Source organism: Thyridium curvatum, assembly GCF_004353045.1.
Source record: "Thyridium curvatum strain D216 chromosome Unknown NODE_129_length_63301_cov_79.645060, whole genome shotgun sequence".
In the NCBI taxonomy this organism is placed as follows: Eukaryota; Fungi; Ascomycota; class Sordariomycetes; order Thyridiales; family Thyridiaceae; genus Thyridium; species Thyridium curvatum.
This window is the reverse complement of record NW_022156884.1, coordinates 41,578-63,301: the sequence shown is the minus strand read 5'-3', so window position 1 is coordinate 63,301 and position 21,724 is coordinate 41,578. Positions and strand designations below refer to the sequence as shown.

Sequence of the window (21,724 nt, the reverse complement as noted above, 5' to 3'; positions counted from 1 at the left end):
GGGGGGGGTGGGGGGGGGGGGGGGGGGGGGGGACGGGGGGAAGGACTTTACTTGTCTGTGCGGGCGCGCTTCTTGCGGTCGACGGAGCTGAAGCCCGCGACGACGATGCTGACGGCCACCTCGGCCTCCTTGGACTGGCCTCCGCCCGCTGCTGCTCCGCCCGCGCCGCCGCCGCCACCACCGGCGGCGCCCTGGGCGGCGCCGCGCTTGGCGCCGGGGCCGGCCTCGCTGGGGCCCGTGACGACGCACATGACCTTGGTGTTGCCCATCTCGAGGTAGGAGCTGCCGTCGGCGCTGGCCTGCGTGCGGATCTGGGCGTGGCACCGGCGCAGCTCGTTCCAGCGGCGGCCGTCGACGCGGAGGAAGGAGCCCAGGTGGTAGGCTGAGGTGTCGAGCGGCATGTTGGGCGGCGGACTATCGTGGTGAGCGAGAGGGAGATGAGAAGGGAGGGGAGGGCGAATAGGGGAGGCCAATTGAAGCGGTCGCTGCCGTGTCGCGGTTGGCGGTGCTGCGGTGCTGTATGGTTGCGGGTATGAGAACGGGTTGAGGATGATGATAGCACAAGGAACATTGAAAGCTTCCAAGGTTAGCTTTGGTGGGCGGATTTTTTTTAGTGGGGTTTGTTCCCGGCTGCGCTATCGATGGAGGGACTGGGTGGGCCTTTTGTCCGTCCAGTCCATCAGAGGAAGAGCTTACAAGTCCCATCTTGAGTCTTGAACCGACAGTTGGTGATAGACTGGGTGCTTGAAAAGGGATTGTTGATAAATATTCTTATCAGATGATAGAAGTATATGTCATGTAATCAAGCGCGTGCACTCGCTCCTACATCCTACATACGATCAACATTTGACAGTCTTCTTTTCGAATGCCTGTTCATTACGAAGCTTGACTAAGTACCTAGGTAATATTCCTTGACAAAATGAGACCCAATCTTTAGAAAAGCAGCCGTCCAAAACCCAGTACGCCGGTATTATGTCCTCTATGGATGTTCTGTGGTTCCGTTTGACAACTACTTGTATCCCTCCTGTTGAGTCGGCAACTCTGTGCACCCCTGTCATGATGCATCACTAAACCACCTAGGTCCCGACGGCCCCCTGCTCCAGGTCCCGCCCGATATCCTCGACCTCACTATCCGCGTCGTTCAGAGGCGTATACTCGGATGTCATGATGGTCGGAAGTTGGAACTTAGACATGGACCGGCAGTGCTCGCAGTCGCAGTTCCTCGACGCGATAAAGTGGACGAGATGCAAGAAGGTAAAGTGACAGTGGACGTAGCTGTCGGCCAACCCCCACCTGTTAGCATGGCTCCGACTCGGATACAAAACAGCCTGAAGACGGCGGGCAACTCACAAGTCGACCATCTGGAAGACGGTACAGTAGGCTCCCAGGGCGACCTGGCCCTCGTGCCAGGGAGCCGTGAGGAACACGAAGCTCGGGATGAGCATGGCGAGGTGAAAGACGGCGAGACCGACGTCGGCAAAGAAGACATTGGAAGGAGAGAGGTTCTGGATGGGTGACCCGGAAGCGGCGAATTTGTCGCGGAAGAGGAGCAGACCGCTGACGATGGCCGAGGCCGTCATGGGCAGCAGGCCCAGCGCCGGGAAGGGCTGGCCAGTCGCGAGGCCATGGATGAGGAAGAGGACGAAGCCTGGCGGGAACGAGTAGAGCGGAAACTTGCGCAGAGAAGCGTTGCTGTTGGCTACCTTCTGGGAGTTGGCTGAGGGAGGCATGGTGCTTGATGTATTGCCTGCGGTCTTGTTATTCTGGTGTGTGATTCTACGATGGGCTGATGATGTGTTTACGGATGTGCTTGATATCCTTTCCATTTCACACTTCTGATCAGAAGTCAAGGGGCCGCGCACTTATATGTCGACTCTGCCCCATGCGCCAACACCAGACCGGCCCATCGGCAGCGAAACAGAGCTGTCAGGCTGTGTACACGTCGGAGACAAACGCCCTGCAGGAAATCCAGTCCACATGGATGCTTAGCGACCTGCCGCCACTCACCAAAGCTTGGTCTACGCGGGCAGAAATGTCAGCACACCTGGGTCTTTTCTCCAGTTTACTAGGCAGTGAGCAAGAGCACTCGGCGACGATCCCTCCATTGCTGAGCCAAGCTTACCAGGCTTCCGTTTAAACGTCGAACATTGCGGCCCCACCAGCCCACAGCCACCTGCCGCAGCCGCCCATCAATGCTGATCCGTGCCGTGCAGTGCCGCTGGCGAGCATCCACGAGTGGGATCGCCAATCATTCTCATTGGTAAGCGGTAGCTGCTATGAAAGGGGCAACTGGGATCATTGGTGACACAGAAGAAGGCATCCCTTGGCATCTCAGTGGCAGAGGTGAATCTAGACCTCTACTGCAATATCATCCGACAAGGCTGTTTGTAGGCCAGACAAGGCGTTTAGCCAAGCTCTTTATGGGAGCCATGCCCTCCTGTACGAGAGAGACCAAGGAAACACGTAGCTCTTTCAAAAACCAAGGCGCCGCAAACATGAGGGGGATCACTGCATTTCGTATGGGAGGGTTGTTGAGGCCAACTTCTCTTCTTCAGGCGAAACCGCTCGACCTTTCCCACTTGTACGTATCTAACAAGCTCAGCTCAAGTGTATAGGCCCCTCCGTACGTGACCTCCTTCAATCAGATTTCGCTCCTTCGATGGAAGCCGAAAGCAGCGGTGGCACCGCCAACAGCCGTGACGGCTCCTGCTACTGCCCCTGCTACTGCTTGGAGAGTTGCAAGCCCAGATCCACCCGCCCCGGCACTCTGAAGGACGGCAAATGCGCTCCCGCCAACCACGTTTCCGATAAGTGACTGCGCTCCCGCCGCGAAAGACCCTAGAATATCCGCTCGGTCAGCTCCGCAGCCCATATTCTTGTGGGAGTTCGATGGCGATATAAAACTCACCTGCCGCTACGCCGCCCTCGCCGAAACCTGCGGCGGCCAGCAGTGGAGTTGTCGCAATGCCCGGTGCGAACGTGATGCCCAAGCCTGCGGCCAGGGCTGCAACCTCATAAGGATGGTTATATGCCCAGTCCTTGATCTGTTCAAGCTCTGTCATCGCGCTGAGGCTGGCAAACGCTACCGGATCAAAATTGGAAAACGCTTCGCCGAGCAAACCCTTCACTTCTTTGGCTGCTGCTCCGACGGTCTCCTTGACGTTCATTTTGGCTGCTGCCTCTTGCACGCTGGCGATTTCGTGGCCGGAAAGCGATTTGAGGTCGAATGCTGCGGCCGACACACCAATGAGGGCGCTGATCATGGTAAGAGCCTTCATCGCAGTGATTTGTTCTGAAGTCTAGGCGTAGAAGAATAGTCTTGAATCCCACAAGCGCAACAGTGCAGGTGTTTGTAACACGAGAGGCAAAGATGTGGTAGAGTCGGATAAAGATCTGAAACGTGTTGGTTGGTTCAGAGCTTGAGCAAGCCCCGAGCTGGAATGAGTCTTTCAGAGCCCAAAGAGCAAACAGAATAGAGCCTTGGGTACTGAGACACGACTTGACTCACTTCTCGAACTCTACCGAGTTGGTCGGCCTCCCGCAGGCGGGTCAATGTAAGCTAGAGTAACATCTCATTTCTAACGCCCAACCTTGTCTGAACGATCACGATCAAGTGTCTAATTATGATTGGCCCTTCTCAAGATTGCCTTTTTCATGGTAAATACAATACTTGTTAAGCCTCCACTGGCGGCAAATTGGCCTTCGCTGGCCCATTCACACAGACGCCAGTCTCCGAAAACCTGCTCCCATGAATGGGGCAGTCAAATGACTTCTCTGCCGGATTCCAGCACACGACACCCTTCAAATGGGGGCACAACGCGCTCATTTTGGTCACCTGGCCGTTCGCATCCTTGTAGACAGCAACGGGCTTCGATGTCTTTGGATTGAGCACAGCGCCCTGTCCCGGCACGAGGTCTTCAATATCGGTGATGTCGGTTTCGAGGAACCTCTTGTACTGCAAGTTGACCTGGACATCATGCTTGATCATGGAAACGGCAGATTTGGCAATAGATGCTAGTCGGCTCGGGGAGTAGAGCTTGGCCCACGCGGGATCCGCGTTGCCATCGATCTCGTCCGCGATGAGCTTGCCGGCCAGCACACCATGGGTCAGGCCGTTGCCCGAGTCGCCAGTGATAACAAAGATGCGATCACAGCCCTGGTTCTTGCCGATGAAAGCCATGTAGTCGACCGGCTCGTTGACCTGGCCGCTCCACTTGTAATCCACCGACCCTGCCTGCGTGAAGCGCTCGCGGACCCAGTCTTCGAGCTCCTGGAAGCGGTTCTCGGGCCCTTCCTGGCCGACCTTGTGGTCGCAGCCGCCGACGATCATGTAGTCGTCCTTGTCGTCGCAGGCGGTCAAGCGGACATACTTGTACTCCTCGGCCGAGTCGTAGATGAAGCAGTCTTCCACAGAGCCCTTGGGCACGCGGATCGCGATGGCGTACGTGCGCATGTACTCCATCTCCACGATGACGCTGATCTTCTGCAGAGGGATGCACGTGGCCTCCACGGCGTAGGCACACTGGATGGTCTGGCCGCCCTCTGTCTTTACCTGCACGCTCTTCTGCCCAATGCCCAAGACTTCGATGCCCTTTTCTTCAGCCGTCATCATTCGAGTGTGGGTGTAGCACTTGAAGTTGGGCTGCTTGTGAAGCCACTTCATGATGCCGACCAGGTAGAGGGTAGGGTGAAAGGCGGCTTGATCGAAAAAGACCACCCCGTCTCGCTGGTCGGGCTTGCCATCCCATCCTTTGATGGTGAGGCCTTCTTGGAAGACAGCCCTCAAGCCGAGGTCTTTGGCCATCTCGGCTTCGGCCTTGAGCTCCTTCAGATCTTCGGCATGACGCTTGTCGTCTCGTTCGTATTGCGAGATTTCGTAGCCGGGGACGCGACGATACTCGCAGTCGATGCTGAGGTTCTTTGCGATCTCGCCGACTCGTTCGAGGGCCCAGGTGTGGCTGTCGGCGGCAGCCTGGGCTCCCTCATTGCCGTGCTTCTCTTTGACGTGTATGTAGTGGTCATCGAGGGCGTTGGCCAAATGCCCACTCGTTCTTCCAGTCTCACCGGAGAGCACGTCTCGGGCTTCGATTAGGACGACATCTTTGCCACGAGAGACGAGCTCATAAGCGACTGAGATGCCGGATATACCAGCTCCTATGATACAGACCTCGGTCTCCAGGTCGTCCTTGAGCTGTTGGAACTGTGGGCGGTTTGCATACTTGTCCTTGTGCACCCACACGGCGTCTGTGGCGCCAGAGGTCTGCATAAATTGCTGGCGCCGCGAGGCTGCTGATGTCGACATCTTGAGGATGTGTGACAAAGAGATTGTAGACGTGCCCAAGGTCTTCAATGTAGTAATTCTCGGTCGAAGTGCACGGAAGAAAATATTCATCGTCCACTACGCATCTTCAAGGACTTGTGTAGAACAATTGCAAGGTGCACCATCAGAGGCTGGATGAACATGTCGAATTACATGTTAGATTTAGAGCAAGTGCAAAGATAAGGGAGGAAGGCACAGAACTGCTTCCGGATGGTTTGCTCCGTGAGCGACTTGTGAGCATCACCGTTTACTTTCTTCTCAGATCTGATTGGAGCGATCCAACGAGCCAGATGCAGGTACGTGCCGTGGCTTTGTCTGTGATGATCTTTCGACGTCACAATGCCGCGTTTCTTATTAGCTCTCGTGTGAAAGCGGGTGGGGTCTCGCATGCCGTAACCACCTCGTCACCGCACTAGCTTTGTCGACTTCCATTAATTACTTTACAAGCCATGACCAGTCTGATGATGCACTAATATTCGTAGAGTGAATGGCCTGCAAGGAGCCGACGATGACAACTCCTGGTTCACCGTCGCAGACTGGGCTTGCCTGCTGGTGACTGTAAAATGCAGGAGCCAAGCGCATGGAAGAAATCACTTGCATCGGCACAGGTCATTGATATGATTCTTTCACAAACTTCCAATTCGGTCATGGAGATCGGTAGTTGTATCCTTGCGCTAGCCCTCCCTTCCGAAAATAAAAAGGGCCTTCTAGGCGGCATCGCGGGGGTTCTCTGTCACCCCTACCGGCAGGCGAGCTGTCGGGCCCTTGCCGGCGACCAATTTTATGCATGCGTCAAGGCTTTTATGATTTCTGTTGAAACTGTGACAGTTGGGGTGGAAGGCGTGGTGGCACAAAGCCTGCAATGGTAGGACATATTCCACCAAGGAAGAGAAATTCCTCATGTAGCAAACCAGTTTGGAATTAAGAGACATGCTATGCTCCGGCAATCGCATCTCACGATTACCCTGGAGCGTTAATTCTGACTCTTTTGTCTTGGTGTCTCGATCTGCAACGCAGCACCGGAAAATGGTGTGGTACCGAACGGAAGGTATCCAGGAGGTATGCGTCAGGTAAAAGATGAGTGAAGGAATTCTGGTCTATTTAATAGATGTGTATAAGCCTGCTGGACAAGAAAGCCCGTAGTATCTCATGATCTCATCCCTACCCAGTTCCTGCGCACAAACATCCACTTTCACTTGTCCTTCCCATCATGCTTAATATCTTTCTTAGACCGATTGTGGCCGTCCTGCTCACCATGCATTGCAAAAACAGGGAAGATGTGGTGAGTAAGTGTAAAGGAGCAAGTAAACCCATAGTCTAGCGGCTTCGATCAAAACACAGTTGATACGCTGCACTGGCACCTTATTAGGACTTTGACTGTGATAGACTTTGCACTCCCTAACCTATTGTACCCATTAAATTTAGCGCTTCGAGAAATTGAACCATATTGAACGGGTCTAGGTTAACACCCATTCAACGGTTGCCTTTGTTATTGGCAGGAGTAATCTGCTGTAGGCTTCCGAGTTTATTTCAACCACGTCTTGGTTCCAGTGCTTCGCGAGGTTCCGCCCAACCCGGGCCTGAAACGGCTGGGCTACAATCCCCGCTGCCTGCGGCGACGTAAATAAGAACTCAGAGGCTGTTACCTTTGCCAACTTATACCTTTGACATAATCACATTATCGAGAGCTTCTACTGGTTTCAGATTGTTATGCAGGGCAAGTTCGGCGAAGGCGAAGTGGGGAGTGCACACCGGTGCCACATCACGACTGGAGGTGCTATTATGTTTCGTATTATGCAAACACGAATGACAAATAACATGTATTCTACACCTCTCCCGGCGATCCGGAATTCTGGCTGCGTCACAGCATGATCGACCTCGTGTATTGGGTTTGGCAGCTGCAGAGTCTGGAGACTCCCTGTCGGCTGTTTCGGGAACGCTGATGGGCCCTGGTTTTGTTCCTAAGCGGAATGGCACTTTGGACGATGATCTTGAGATGGGATGGACGGAACCGACCCGGAAGATGAAGGAATTAAGCAACAATATGGGTGCTAACGAAGGTCGGTTATGCTACATGTATGTCTGATCGACGCCTGATCATTCAGATCGACAACCAAGCCTTTGGAGATCTGGACACGGAATAGATTATGTAAAGGGGACCATTTAGCTTTAATGCTCAATGGGGAGGATACTGGTATAGCAAAGGACGGATCTAAATTAAGCAGATGATTCTATGGTTTCTTCTGTTCATTGGTCCTATAGTAGTGATGCAAACAATCAAAGATGTAGGTTACTTTAAGATGGCGGGAGGTGTGGGACCAAACAATTTAATCATTCACAACACCAACATCCACTGCTCTTTAGTTTATGAGACCAGAGAGTCCTTGTCCTTGTGACAAAAGAAGACCGGTGGCTCTCCTTCCCAGCTACAATCTCTGGCATAGGGTAGAATGCATCATCGAGAAGGTGATCTCCCAGATTCGTCCGATTTGTACCAACATCTGATCGCAAGCCGAGGGCGACTGGTCCGGGACAAGAGACTTTTCTACAACTTACCAAGTAAGCCCACAGACGCTGGCATCTCCGAGGGTGTTGATATGTGCAAATGTCTGCTCCCAGCAACTCTCGCCAGCTTGTGTCTGCGCTTGCGGCGCGTCTTGTAAGACACGGTATATAGCTCGGCGCTAGGTAAGAAAGAGGAAAGTCTGGATGTACGCTCAGACGCGCTGTTCCTTCGGCGAAGCACACGGTTCTGAGCTGGGACACACACAACCCCCGGTCCGGAGTCCTTCCAGTTTCTCGCGCCTGTAAAAGTCTTTGCTGGTGGGTGCGCACAGACAGTTCTGTACCCATGAATAGGCGTCAATAGCTGTCCTGGGGAAACAGGTGATGACCCCTACTTTGTAGTGCATGAACAGGTTGGGGATCTGCGACCGGGCCTGGCCGGGAGCACGGACGGCGGTGCGGAGGATGGGTCCATGCTATGTCAAGGTAGGATTGGATGACAGCTGGCATCTCGCTTTTGTTGCCACACGCGAGACCAAAGCTCGTCATCTCGCAGGAATGACAGAAGAGAGAACAGGGAATCCGCTCACCGCGTCGATCAGCAGAACCTCTTCGATCCCGGTCTGACAATGTTGCGCTCTGCAATGCTTAGCTGCAGTCAACTTTCTTCATGTGGCCTAGAATCATGTAGGACTGTTGCTGCCCCGACCGAGCTGGGTGCACAGATCTATCCCCTGGCCAAGTTCACCGGGATGAGGGCCTGGATTCCGGTTGCTAAATTTGCGCCACTCCCACTGCTATTTGCCTCCATCTACTCATCGCTCTCTCTGAACAAGGGATGCACAGAAGAATCAGTCTCATTGCGACTGAAGAGTCGCAACATTGGAACACTGAACTGCTAAGATAGCCCCAGGTTCGGAAGTCAGAGCCGAAAACTGGCCAAGACGTGATACCGATTAACACGCATGTCAGGGTCGGAGGTATAGAAGGCAGATGGGACGGTTTATATCCAGCATTGGAAACGAGGAAGAAATCATGCGGGGAAGTAGGAGTCTTGGGAACTTACGACATCATTGGTAGCCACTTGATTGGGGAACAGACCCAGCGTTGTGTCCCGGTATTAGCCAAGTTCTCACTCAAAACAATATCGGTATCGGCCACTGCCGGCTGCTCTTGGCTGCGAGAGCTACTGGTCGGTTTCTACACCCTCCCCCAGACCCAAGTCCATTGCGTGCAGGACGGCATCCCGTGCCTCCAAGAGCCACATGCAATATACGCTCGGGCCCCGTGCCCTGCTCGCAATCCGTTTCCCGCATCGAGCTTGGCCTCCACGTCGATCACAGCAAAATTCTTCATCGACTGTCTTTCCGGGGCCCTCCACCAATGCAAGCCCCATCCGTGCGTCAAGGACAAAGCAACAGGTGAGAACCTGTTTTGTGTGCGCCTGTTCGACGCTTGGACACACTCCGCCGAACCGCTTCATTGGGTGCGTGTGCTCTTGTGTCCAGCAGCTGGGATTTCCTTCAAGGGACTCGCGGGGTTGTCTCGGTGAACGCATGACACATGGTACATCTGAGTTCCGGCACAGGGGCAATTCAGCCGGATCGTTCTGGGCTGCCACCCTACCTTGGATTCAATGGTACTCTGGTTTCAGCCCAATGATTTGCGGCACTTCTTGTATTCTAGTACCACTTGTTCTCGTCGAACATCTGGACCACCGCAAGCCTCTCATCGGGCTGGACGGCCCATAATAAGACGGGCAGGGCCCGCCCTGCTGCTCGGTGAAGTATCGAAAAGAACCTGCAAGAAAAGGCGAGGACTCCTTGCAAACACAGCACCAAAACCCCAATTTTGCTGCTTTCTCGCCTGCCGCCGGTGCAGAAAGCCCGATATTAGGCGTCTTCGTGCTGGCTGTAGCTGCGGCCATCAGCGGCCGAGACCAAGAACCCGTTCACGCCGGTCGAGATGGCGACAACCGTGCCAAAGTTACCTCCCGCCGCGACCCAACTAGTACCCGTCTTCCCCACGTTTACGCCCGAAGAGCTCGCCGCGCTCCCTCACGATAATGCCGGGCCCAGGTTGAACGTCGTGATGTGGGTATTGATTGCAGTTTCCACCAGCTTCCTGGCCATGCGGGTCTACTGCAAGTTTGCACGCCATAACAGATTGTGGTGGGATGACCACATCCTGATTGCGGCTTGGGTTCGTTAATTTCATGATGATTCCAGAATTCTTTTCTCGCATTAACATTTGCCATAGGTTTGCATCGTCATCGAGTCATGCTGCCTCTCCTCCGCCATCAGTCTCGGCTATGGCTACCACATCTGGGATTCTCCGCTCGACTCTCGTATCATGCCGCTCATCAACGTTGCCGGGACGTTTACAATCATTGCCGCAATATGGTCAAAGACCAGCTTTGCCATCACCTTGCTCCGGCTGACTGATGGTTGGATGAAACGGGCGGTCTGGTTCATCATCATATCCATGAACATTGCCATGGGCTTGAGCGCCTTGTTCGCCTGGATACAATGCACGCCACTGCGCAAGGCCTGGGATATATTCATCCCCGGACAATGCTGGGACCCGAAGGTTATCATCTACTATGACATTTTCTCTGCTGGTAAGCTGCACAACCAATCCAAGTCTCTATCGCTCTCCATCGGATCTAAGTTTTATGGTAGCGTATTCGGCACTCATGGACTTCGCCCTCGCAATTCTGCCATGGAAGCTCATCTGGCGTCTGCAGATGAGGAGAAAAGAGAAAATTGGCGTGGCTCTGGCTATGAGCATGGGTATCTTGTGAGTTGAGCGAGTCGTTCTCTTCTCAAGTGGTCACCTGCTGACACCCAATACAGTGCTGGTGTGACATCCATCATTAAAATAACAAAGATTCCTACTCTTTTTAACCCAGACTTCTGTAAGCAAACTGTCCGTGTTTCCTTGACCATTGCAGTATTCTAACCCGCCATGAAAGATTTCCAAGTCGATCTCTGGATATGGGGCAATGCCGAGACAAATGTCACCATTGTTGCAGCCAGCATTCCTGTGCTCCGCGTCCTTGTCAAGGAGGTCAAGTCTTCAGCACGTCGATACTATGTCTCGACCGAGGACCATACGACAAACAGATCGGGCTACCGCAACCAGCACACAATCACCATATCGGCTGGTCGCAATTCGCGCCACCAGAGGATACGGTCACAGGACGCCCAGAGCGACAAGAGCATCCTGGACGACAAGCCAGGGATTGTGAGAACAAAGGAGGTTGCAGTCGAGTACCACAAAAGAGAGGAGCGTCGAGATGAGGATATCGAGCTGGGCCGGGTTGGGTGATTCTGGAGGTGAATCTTAGCAGCTATCAGGATTGATTCCATTGCAAAAGGAGTCTGGGTGTTGCGGGATTTTTCTTTTCTTTTCTTTTCCTATGTTCTTTTTTCGGTTTTAGTATGATATCCCAAAAGCCATTGAACCTTTCACGAAGTCGCTGTGCACCACGCCATGTGAGAATGCCAAATTTGTCACACCCTCTGCCAAAAGGAGCAACCTTCCATATCAGGATTTCTCTGCGCTAATCATTCACGTGAACTAAGGTCTCAAAGACGTTGGAAATCAGCTGGACTACCACGAAGCACCATGTCAACTTGCATCACTTATCAAGCAGCACTGATTTGAACACAGTACGGCGGCTGCGTAGTGGCAATTCCACAGACTCTGGGGAATTTCGTGGCCACTTATGCCGATGCGCACTCTAAGCAACGGTGATAGGAGTTAGGTCTTATGCAACCCCTTCAAGGCTGGAGTTCGGCGTTAAGGTCGGGCGATGACACACCTCCACTTTAGATTATCGCGATGGTGCGACTTGACACGGGGGAAGAAGACCAACGCTGTCTACTCAACTGTGCCCAGGCGTCTTATGTAAAAGGCTGGGCATCGCTGGTTCAAAAATCGGCCTCGAAAAGGAAGTCGCAGACCATTACGTTTCACTTGGATCTCAAATCTTTCACGCAGTCAACTTTTAACAACAAGTATGGTGAAGACATTCCAGTTCAGGGACATCCAAGTACCGACGCCCGGCTTCGGCGCGATGGGTCTGAGCTTTGGCCTGGGAACAGAAATGGGCTATGAGGAAGCCGAGCCAGTATTACTGAAGGCAATCGAGCTGGGGTGCACGTTCTGGGACACTGCGGTAGGTTCAATCTGAAAGCAGTCAATACTCTTCAACTAGAAAGCTCGATGATTGACTGTACCAAGGTCGTTTACGGTGCGGGTATCAATGAAAGACTTCTTGGAGACTTCATAAGAAAGCATAATGTGCGGGACAAGCTCTTCAGTACGTCTCTAAACATGCAAACTTGTAAGGACGAGACTCGAAGTCACTAATCCCTTCTTCTGTAGTTGCCTCAAAATGTGGCTTCAACTGCTTGAATGGCGGAGACGGAAGTGTCACGAACTCTGCCTCGCACATCAAGTCCTATATTGAGGGAACCATTGAGAGACTTGGCTTTACGCCAGACCTCTACTACCTTCATCGGATCGATCCCAGTATGATTGTCGGGCGATTCCGGTTCAAGTTCGATCGATATACTAACATGATGCGAGGAACACCTCTTGACGAATCCATTCCGGCTCTGGATGAGCTTCGAAAGTCCGGCAAGACCAAATACATCGGGTTGTCCGAGTGCTCTGCCGCAACTTTGCGCAAAGCCAATGCTAGTGAGTTCATATGAAACAATTTTTCATCTCTCGGTGAATAGCATCAGATAGTGACAAGATTCTTCCAAGTCGCACCGATCGATGCTGTCCAAGCAGAATACTCGGCATTTGAGACCGTGCACGAGACAGACGCCCTCATCGCCACCACTAAAGAACTCGGTGTCGCTTACGTAGCATACAGCCCTCTAGGCCATGGGTGGCTGGTGGACGACTTCGCGTACGAGTCTCTGGATGACTTTGCGCCATCCGACTTCAGACGGACATGTAAGTCGTATGGTCTGGGTACCGACTCAAGCGGACTAAATACTTATTTGACGACCTAGCTCCTAAGTTCCAAGGAGAAAACTTCTACAAGAACAAGGCAATCGTTGATGAGATCCAGAAACTGGCGGCTAAGCGAGGTTGTACTACAGCACAGATCGCGCTGGCGTGGGTTGCTTCACGGGGCATGATCCCCATCCCCGGCACCACCAAGCCGAAGCGCCTGGAGGAGAATTGGGCATCACGGGATATCGAATTGACGGACGAAGAGCAGAACGACATGAGAAGATTGATCAATGAGGCTAAGCCCTCTGGGGACAGATATGATGCTGCCCGGTCGAAGCTAGTTGGTAATTAAACGACAGATGGCCGCTGGCTTTGCTGCTGCCAATGTTCCGGTGGAGGGACGGAAGTGAAGTGGTATTACCAACTTCCCCATTTCCCCGCAATCCTTTCCGGATGCCGGCTGGGGTTGTTGGCATCATTCCGGTGGAAGAACGTCAGCGACTGGAGTCAAAGACAATTTCCCCGCAGTCCCTCCCAGCTACCAGGTCTAGATATCTAGTATTGATCCACATGCGCTGAGAAATACAGAATGCTGGGAATTGATAGGCGTCTTGCAAAGAGTAGTCTGTCGTTTAGCCTGAACCGAACTCCCTAGGTGATCCTTCAACCTTCTTTTTCTAACCCGGAAAAGACCTTTTCTGGTATATGAATCACATGGAAGGTGGGGACATGTCCACCAACGTCAGAGCCCTTATGCAGCATGATATGGACATGGTATAATCTTTGCAGTTGCCCCGGCAAATCAAGTCGGAGGCGAGAGTGGGCTTCGATATTGGAGGGGTCAGGAGCTTCTTTTCCAGAAACCTGTCACCGGTCCTTCGATAGCCAAAGGAACCCTGAAGTTCATCTATATAAACCGGGTCTGTCACCGACCTGAAAGCTTATGTGGGCACTTGGAAAGGACAGCTGCCGTAAAACACGTTCTGAACCGTGAGGTTGATAGCTACAATGTTCGTCAGAATGCGACAGCAGAGCTACTTGTATGAACTAGCAGCCCTCTTTATTGGCCTGCTAGGTCTGCAAGTTGCCACAGCTGCCGATGAACGCGGCAACCTTACCGTCCGTACCATTACTGGAGTGTACACGGGACTTGTTAACGAAGACTATACCAATGTTCGAGAGTTCAGAAGCATTCCTTACGCACAGCCACCTGTCGGATCACTAAGATGGATGCCTCCCGTAGCTGTCGCTCCAAGCGGCAAACATCGCTACTCCCAACGGTTCGGACCGACTTGCCCACAGTACATGACCAAGAACCTGACGCTGTGGAACTCTAATATCACCGACTTCAAGATCGACATGGGCGGGCAGAGCAACACTATTGGGGCCATGGCTCAGACAAGCACCGAGGATTGCCTCAGCCTGGCTATCTGGACACCACTGAACATCTCATCCAACGACAGCCTTCCTGTCGCAATCTTCATACCAGGAGGTAGCTTCACAGGCGGTGGAATTACAGTTCCGTACCAGAATCCGGCCCCGTTTGTCTCACGTCATAACAACATCATCGTGGTGACCCTCAACTACCGCGTCACCATCATGGGATTTCCCCATGCAGCTGCGCTAGACGACCACAATCTCGGCATCATGGACCAGCGCATGGCTGTCGAGTGGGTCAAGGCCAACATCGCCAACTTTGGCGGCGACCCGGACCGCATGATCCTCTGGGGCCAGTCCGCCGGCGCCGTCAGCGCCGATCTCCACAGCTGGGCGTACTACGACAACCCGCTTGTCAGGGGCTACTTCCTCCATTCCGGCACCGCTGCCGTCCAGAAAATACCGGCGGATCCGACTTATACCAACTTCACCTTCGTGGCGCGGAACCTGGGTTGCGATTTTCCCAACGACCCGGCGGCAGAGCTCGCGTGCATGCGCCAGGTTCCCTTGAGTCAAATCATGAACTTCGTCGGGCAATATCAAGAGAATAACACCAAGCCCTCCATCACTTTCAAGCTGATCCCGGACGACAAAATATTCTTCAACAATTACTCCGCCAGAGCCGATGCAGGGCTGATGGCCAAGGTCCCGGCGCTGATATCTACGACATCGAACGAGGACTCAAGTCTGTACGACTATCCCGTCAAGAATGTCGCGGCCGGGCCCAATATGACGGATGTGGTAAGGCTGCCTCCTTCGTATCCCTTGATGTTATTGGTCACCTGTGATTTGGTAAACAGAAAACTAACGGCAGTACGTGGCCAGGACCTACAAACCATCAAGGGCTTTGTCTGCTTGGCGTCCAACACTACGAATTGGCGGGCCCAGAACAACCTGACTACATACCGATTCCAGTACGCCGGCAACTTTTCGTCGGTGACGCCGCTAGGCTGGATGGGCGCGTATCATGCGAGCGACATCCCCATGATCTTTGGCACGTACCAACTACGCCCTGGAATCACGGACGAGGAAAGGAAGACGGCGGAGACGATGCAAGACTACGTCGCCGCCTTTATCGCAGACCCTGAGAACGGACTTCGGAATAAAGGTTGGTCGCCAATGGATAAGTCTGTGGCCGTGGGAGGGACAATGCTTCGATTTGCGGCCCAGCATGGGCCGCTGGTGCAGGAAGTATCAACGCACGAAGTTGACGACGCATGTGTTAAAGGCGCACCGTACAATAGGAGTCCTTGATGCCCCTAATGAGTTATCCAGGGTATCTGCAGACTAATAGAAGGGAGAGTCTCGCAATACTATCATCAACTCAAGCTTTGAAAATGCATATCGATGTCTAAGTGGATGCTGGGTCCTCCCCAACCAAGATCTTCTCAGTGAACGACCCTCGCAGTCACATCTTATGATCTGTCCAAGTGGCGTAGCGCGTAGTCTCTGGTTGTATACAGGTGCTTTTATTCTTTGAAGAAATCAGCAAGACTTCCCTTGTACTAGTCTATATCGGAACAAATTTCGTTCCTTGAATGTCTTCAATTCTTTGCACCGCCTTTTGGTATCCAGTCGAGGTCTGTAATCGTTGTGCATATTTGTCGAGGGCTGGATATTGACTCTTGTCGATAATCTGCTGAGTGAATGCAATAATGATCGGGATGCTCATCTGAATATCTGCAGCAGTCAGATCAGATCCGCAGAGAAAAGGGCCACCATCAGGTGCTGAGCCCAGTTGCTGCTCGAGAAAGTCGAAGTGCGTCTTGATCTCTTCATCCAGAAACTCAGTGCCGAGTTTAGTGGCAACTAGTCCGGTGATGGGCCTGACATAGAAGGGAACGGCCGGTCCTTTGAGAGCTGGGTTGTCCAATTAGTCTCTAAGCGTGTGGGAAACGATGCCGTGGCTTAGAATTAATTTACCATTCATGATCAGCTGCACCTGGATGGGCGACATCAAGCTGCCTTCGGCGTAGTGCATGAAATATCGATACCGCAGCCAAGATTCGGTCTCCCCTCCAACTTGATTTTCTTTGCCAGTTACGAATTTCCTCGGGGTAAGCTTCTCGTCGCCATAGTGATCCAGTAGGTACTCCATGATGGGTCCTGACTCTGCGAGGGTGATCGCCTGTGCGCTGGGCGGGTGCACTTCCAAGAGCGGTGATTTGCCCAAGGGATGTACGCGTTTGAGTTCAGGCGGCGCAGTGCCCGTAGCACTTCGCTTGTACGTCTTGATCTCATATGAAAGATTCAGTTCTTCCATGATCCACATAATGCGTTGCGCCCGAGAGCGTTCAAGCCTGTAGTTCAGTTAGTGATGATTGTGAGACTGGAAGAAACGCATCACTGAACCAACCAATGGAGTGTGAACTTGGCACCCTGATTTGAAGCCATTCCGTTTACCTACGTCTTTGTGAGTCTTTGAAATGAATAGAATCCGGCCGTAGAAGTGGATGCACGATCAAGCCACTTCGACGGGGGTGATCCTGAGCATTTGTATCTTCTTGGTCATGCCTGAGACGAATTCTATCATAACTTCCGCCAATGAGAATCGTTGAGTTAAACAGTGGGACTGCCCAGCAGCTAGATTTGAGTGGAGGATTAAGTTACAAGCTGACTCAGCTTTGCAATTCTTGAATGTCCACTCTGATTCCGCCTATCCGACACTTTCGCTCTCCGGCAACGCCTCTCGCTGACAAAGTACAGTTGGCCATGAGTAGCGGTGCTGACCCAGTCGCAGCTACGGACAGGCGAGGAGCTGCGGCTAGAAATAGGCGTGGGCCATTGAGTTGCCTCCCTTGTCGACAGCACAGATTGAAATGCGACAGGAAGGTACCCTGCCAGAGCTGCGTGCGGTGGCAGCGAACAGCCGAATGCGCTCGATGTCCGGCGGCCGGCGCAGTTGCTCGACAGCAGACGATTGGGAACAAGCCTCGAATACGCCCAATCCAAACAGTGGCCAAAAACCATGTTCGGCATGCTGGCAATCCTGTGCCATCAATTGCCGGCCCTACTCCGGAGGTGACCGTTGTAGCTCCGAAGACAAGGGTAATCACGCCTGGGCACCGTTCGATCCCAATCTTTTCAATTGTCCCAACGAATCATTTGCTTCCTATATTTCACGCGCAAGTGCTACCGGAGGGGCTCACCACCGAGAGGTTTTGGAGAGCCCAGTTGGTGGCATTGCTGCCAACCCGGAACCAGACTGACATGCTCGTTGCTTTCTTCATGGACAATATCAATTTGGTATTTTCCGTCATTCACGAACCCTCTTTTCGCAAGACCTATCAGCATTTCTGGGATACGACGACGAGGAGAGAAGACACAGACTTGACCTGGCTGGCGCTGCTGTTCACAGTGCTTTCCTTGAGTGCGACGTACATGCCAAAGGGCTTCAGTGCTACAGTCGGATTTGAGGCATCAACGATTCAAAAGCTCGCTCACACATGGCACTCTGCTTCTAGACAAGCTTTACATGCTGGTTGTTTTGAGCACAAGTCACAACTGAACCAGCTAGCCGTCTTCATCAACAGCCAGCTCTACTGGTACGCTGTGGCCGACATCGAAACCCGCAATGCCTGCTTTGCTCAGGCGGTGCATAGCGCACAGATGCTGCGGCTGGACCGGGAAGGTACCGGAGCAAATCCTCTCGAGACTGAAATGCGAAGACGGATCTGGTGGGAACTCTGGATTGCCGATGCCGATAGGTCTCTGAATTATGGACGTACGCCTCTGATCCAAACTCGGCCTGATCGCATACTGTTGCCTTCAAACTGCAACGACAATGATATCACAGAAAACTCAATCACAAGCCAACCCGAGCAAAAAGCAACAGAAGCAAGTGCGGCTATTGCCCGTGCCAAGTACTTCCGCATCTTTCACCGTCTCTTCGACAATGACAGAGAACACATGCACTCTTGGGAGTACGTCAGTGCCCTGGACCGCGAGATCCAAGCTCTGGATGACGAACTGCCCTGGTTCTTTCGGCAGAGTGAGTGGGACAGTGGCAGGCCATTCGTCGATCACACTTCGGTCATCCCACAAGCCCTGATCTGGCAGCACTATGTCATCCATAGCTCCGTGCGTATCCAACGACTCCGCATGATGAGGCCGTTCCTTGCCACACAACCCGCCGCCTTGGAGGTTAGTGTCCAGGCCGCAGGTGAAGCTTTGGACAGCTATAAGAGTCTTCGATCACATCCCATACTGCGGTCCAATCCCAAATTCCAGATCACCGCGCACCAGGCTTACAGCAGTGCGGTGCAACTCGCTGCTTTTCTACTAGTGGAACGAGTTGCTCCCGATGGGCTGCGAGAAGATATCGAGATGGTCATCAACGATTTGAAAGACAATCCCCTGGACCTACCGATGGCGGATGCGGCACACAAGCTCTTAGGGCGAATGCTCTGGATCCATGACCAGCGAACGGGTGGAGAGACTTCTGGGGTTGCCGACTCCATTGCTCCTGAAATCGGGCCTGTCTTTGGCGGTGAGAGCTCAGCGCGTGACTATCTGCAAAGTCGCAGGAGCAGGCCTCCGAGAGACGATGTCGCCGTAGCAGATGATGTGCTCATTGGGGCGAATAGTCTTTTTGACCTATTCGACACGGATTGGTCCACGGATCAGTTCGGACTTGGTGACTGGATAACCCTTTTCCACGATACCGGCGGCATCTCCACAAACGAATAATGAAGTCGCATCGCCCAGACCGAATCCAAGCCATGATCTGCAGCTGGCGAGATGTTTGTAAAGTCTAGACCTCGCTTGGACTCAGGCATAGCAATTTCAGCAAAGTAACGCCGACCAAAGCAAATCTGATATCGCCAGGCGAGAGCATCTGGGCAAGATCGACAAAGAATTGAACTTACCTGCCACAATTCTTGTGTGTTTTCAAGGGCTCGAGATATCTTTGGTCAGCTGAGCAGGGCCCGACAGAGGGGAGTATGCTGCAGGAGAATTGTGGCCAACTGAGACGTGCAGCAATAGTCCACCATTACCGGATGAGAGAATTACTTTTTCTCTGAGAATATGAGGCCTTTCAGGAGCAACAATTCGATCAGATGCAGGATTGGCCGCATCGAGCTGCTCGAGTTGCAACATCCACATGGCTCCATCCATCCCTCATGCAAGCGGTCGTATTCCAACTAGGAAATACTCATTTTCTCGCATATGAGTAACTAATCGGGCCATCGAATGGAGCACATATGCATGTCTTGAATCCCTGGCGGTGATCCGGGCATCCGAACCCAAAGGCTAGGTTCAGCCGCCGAGGCCTAAGCTTTGCTGGCTTCTTCCGAGGCAGGCAAAGACACCAAGATAACAAAGGGCATCCCCTGAAGGGGCGTCGATCACAATCAGGCAATCCATCCCTAGACTCAAAACTGCGGCGTATTGCGCTGCGCGCTGACAGCAAAGTCGTTGCTTTTTGCTGCAGGGCTAACGGTTAGCGTTGCGGGGTGGGAATGCGGTTGACGCCTGTTAGTGGCCGCCGCCAACACAAACGGCGACTACGGCAATCCCACCGCTGCCGTTCCTGGGCAAGGGAGGCCGCTGCCCCGTATTTCCACCGTCTCCTGGCGGCGATGACAACTGGGGCTGACCTCGGATTGGGGATGGCGTTGCTGCGGGCATTGCGCAATGCCAGGCTTGTCAAACTTTGAGGGTGGGTTCAACGGGCACACTTTGCTCTTAGGCTACTGGAGTCACTGGCGAGCAAGGACACCTCTCTTGCTGATGCTATTCCCGGTTAGGCATGGGCCTACAGTTCCCTTTGGCGCGCTATCACATCCATGCAGGGGTTCAAGGGGCTCTCTCAGTGCCGGATTTAGACTGGTATCCTACTCTCATGCGGTTACTAAGATTTCCTTGCTTGTTCAGCCGGCGAGTGAATGTAACGGGGCTGTCCTTGATAGCCGAGCTGTCACCGCGGTGAGGTTAGCACGATGGAGCTGGGGTGCTGTGATCTTCCCAATGGCGGCGATATTCCCTTGCACATCCCCATTCACTTTGGCCGCCCTGATGGAGCAGCTGCAGCCACCAGGGAGAGGTCGGAGGAGTCGAGGTGGAGGAGGGCTGGCCAACACGAAGAGAGTGCTTAGATCAGTCAAGCGTGCCTGGGTGGCTACCAGCGAGGATTTGGGATATAAAGGTCGGGCCAACTGACCTCCATCCAGATTCTCGGAAGGACCAGCAGCAAGCAACAAGAAGCCAACCGGGATAGACATCAGTCAACTTTGACAGCCTGTGCATAGATCCTCACCCCAGTCTCTCTTTAAACTCTTTACATCTCGTCACTCTTTCCGGGATATCACTCTTTACCCTTCATCATGTCTCTCGGACCTCTCATCGGACAGCTGGACGTCAACCTGCTCCCGGGCGCTGCCTGCCTCATCGACATCCAGGCCATTATTGGCAACTGCCCTTCCATCGTCATCGACACGCACAAGAACCCCAATGTGACCGTGGTCGGCCCCGATACCATCTGCGTCACCACGACTCCTTCTCTGCCTACCAGCGTGAGTATACTAGCCAGCGTCAGCTCGCCAACACCTAGTATCTAGATTGCTAACATGCCTATAGACGGGCGGCAACTCTGCCACTACCACTCCCAACGCGCCATGCACCCGCGGTTGCGGATACCCGACCAAGCCGGTCAACCCTCCCTCATCATCCGCCCCGAACAAGTACCCCACCATCCCGCCTCCTGGTGACTCCACCACCCTGAAGACGTCGACCCGGCGTCCTCAGTACACCACCACTTGGTGCCCTGATGACGAGACCACTGGCAACTCTTCGCCCACCAGCTCCGGAAACGGAAATGGCAACGGCGGCTCCTCTACTGGCAACGGTGGTGCTTCGTCGACTGGGAACGGCAATGGTGCTTCGTCGACTGGAAACGGCAATGGTGGTTCCTCCACTGGCAACGGCGGTGCTTCATCGACTGCTTCCCCGACTTCCTCTACTGTCCCTACCTCCACCCCTCAGTGCCAGGAGCCCCTTCTCACTCTCGACCTGTCTCTCCTGGGCATCGACGTCGCCGACCTGAAGGTCTTCCTCGACCTCGCCGGCCTGCTCGAGGGTCTTCTGGACACCGTCGGCGACCTCCTCGGGGGCCTCCTCGGCATCGGCGGCAACAAGAAGGATCCCAAGCCTATCAACCGCCAGTTCCAGCCCCACTGCGGTACTTCTCTCGGCAACGGCACGACCACCACCGCCACCGATGCCAAGGACTGCCTGGCCAAGTGCCAGGAGGATGGCATCAAGCTCACCCTCCAGCTTGGCAAGCTCAACGACTGCCTGGGTGCTACCATCAAGGATGGCGTCGCCGTCGACAACTGCCTGTACGTCCTCGGCCAGGAGAAGGACATCCTCGACCTCAACGCCGAGCTCCTGGGCGATCCCCACGGTACCACCTACACTCCTGTCACCAAGAAATAGAGGGGGTGTCTTTTCACATACATATATTTGGGACAAACGGTTTTTGAT

General features: G+C 53.5%; 9 protein-coding genes across 9 annotated transcripts; 5 read left to right on the top strand and 4 right to left on the bottom strand.

The window, feature by feature from the left end:
- Window positions 1-47: 47 nt before the first annotated feature.
- E0L32_012005 (uncharacterized protein) lies at window positions 48-1,730 on the bottom strand (the record flags this gene model as incomplete). The annotated part of the gene is made up of 2 exons (XM_031134798.1): window positions 48-516; window positions 1,351-1,730. The coding sequence occupies 2 exons, from the start codon at window positions 1,728-1,730 to the stop codon at window positions 48-50; spliced, it is 849 nt and encodes a 282-aa protein (XP_030999653.1).
- Window positions 1,731-2,641: 911 nt separating this feature from the next.
- E0L32_012004 (uncharacterized protein) lies at window positions 2,642-3,278 on the bottom strand (the record flags this gene model as incomplete). The annotated part of the gene is made up of 2 exons (XM_031134797.1): window positions 2,642-2,838; window positions 2,909-3,278. The coding sequence occupies 2 exons, from the start codon at window positions 3,276-3,278 to the stop codon at window positions 2,642-2,644; spliced, it is 567 nt and encodes a 188-aa protein (XP_030999652.1).
- A 395-nt stretch (window positions 3,279-3,673) lies between these two features.
- On the bottom strand, window positions 3,674-5,302 carry E0L32_012003 (uncharacterized protein; the record flags this gene model as incomplete). Its single annotated transcript, XM_031134796.1, has 1 exon — window positions 3,674-5,302. The coding sequence occupies one exon, from the start codon at window positions 5,300-5,302 to the stop codon at window positions 3,674-3,676; it is 1,629 nt and encodes a 542-aa protein (XP_030999651.1).
- Window positions 5,303-9,790: 4,488 nt separating this feature from the next.
- E0L32_012002 (uncharacterized protein) lies at window positions 9,791-11,155 on the top strand (the record flags this gene model as incomplete). The annotated part of the gene is made up of 5 exons (XM_031134795.1): window positions 9,791-10,027; window positions 10,085-10,445; window positions 10,507-10,624; window positions 10,681-10,742; window positions 10,800-11,155. The coding sequence occupies 5 exons, from the start codon at window positions 9,791-9,793 to the stop codon at window positions 11,153-11,155; spliced, it is 1,134 nt and encodes a 377-aa protein (XP_030999650.1).
- A 694-nt stretch (window positions 11,156-11,849) lies between these two features.
- On the top strand, window positions 11,850-13,154 carry E0L32_012001 (uncharacterized protein; the record flags this gene model as incomplete). Its single annotated transcript, XM_031134794.1, has 5 exons — window positions 11,850-12,008; window positions 12,074-12,152; window positions 12,218-12,535; window positions 12,587-12,799; window positions 12,859-13,154. 5 exons carry the CDS (start codon window positions 11,850-11,852, stop codon window positions 13,152-13,154), a joined length of 1,065 nt encoding a protein of 354 aa, XP_030999649.1.
- Window positions 13,155-13,810: 656 nt separating this feature from the next.
- E0L32_012000 (uncharacterized protein) lies at window positions 13,811-15,493 on the top strand (the record flags this gene model as incomplete). Its single annotated transcript, XM_031134793.1, has 1 exon — window positions 13,811-15,493. The coding sequence occupies one exon, from the start codon at window positions 13,811-13,813 to the stop codon at window positions 15,491-15,493; it is 1,683 nt and encodes a 560-aa protein (XP_030999648.1).
- Window positions 15,494-15,749: 256 nt separating this feature from the next.
- On the bottom strand, window positions 15,750-16,633 carry E0L32_011999 (uncharacterized protein; the record flags this gene model as incomplete). Its single annotated transcript, XM_031134791.1, has 3 exons — window positions 15,750-16,099; window positions 16,163-16,539; window positions 16,596-16,633. The coding sequence occupies 3 exons, from the start codon at window positions 16,631-16,633 to the stop codon at window positions 15,750-15,752; spliced, it is 765 nt and encodes a 254-aa protein (XP_030999647.1).
- Window positions 16,634-17,449: 816 nt separating this feature from the next.
- Window positions 17,450-18,928, top strand: E0L32_011998 (uncharacterized protein; the record flags this gene model as incomplete). Its single annotated transcript, XM_031134790.1, has 1 exon — window positions 17,450-18,928. The coding sequence occupies one exon, from the start codon at window positions 17,450-17,452 to the stop codon at window positions 18,926-18,928; it is 1,479 nt and encodes a 492-aa protein (XP_030999646.1).
- Window positions 18,929-20,565: 1,637 nt separating this feature from the next.
- On the top strand, window positions 20,566-21,676 carry E0L32_011997 (uncharacterized protein; the record flags this gene model as incomplete). The annotated part of the gene is made up of 2 exons (XM_031134789.1): window positions 20,566-20,754; window positions 20,819-21,676. 2 exons carry the CDS (start codon window positions 20,566-20,568, stop codon window positions 21,674-21,676), a joined length of 1,047 nt encoding a protein of 348 aa, XP_030999645.1.
- Window positions 21,677-21,724: the final 48 nt, after the last annotated feature.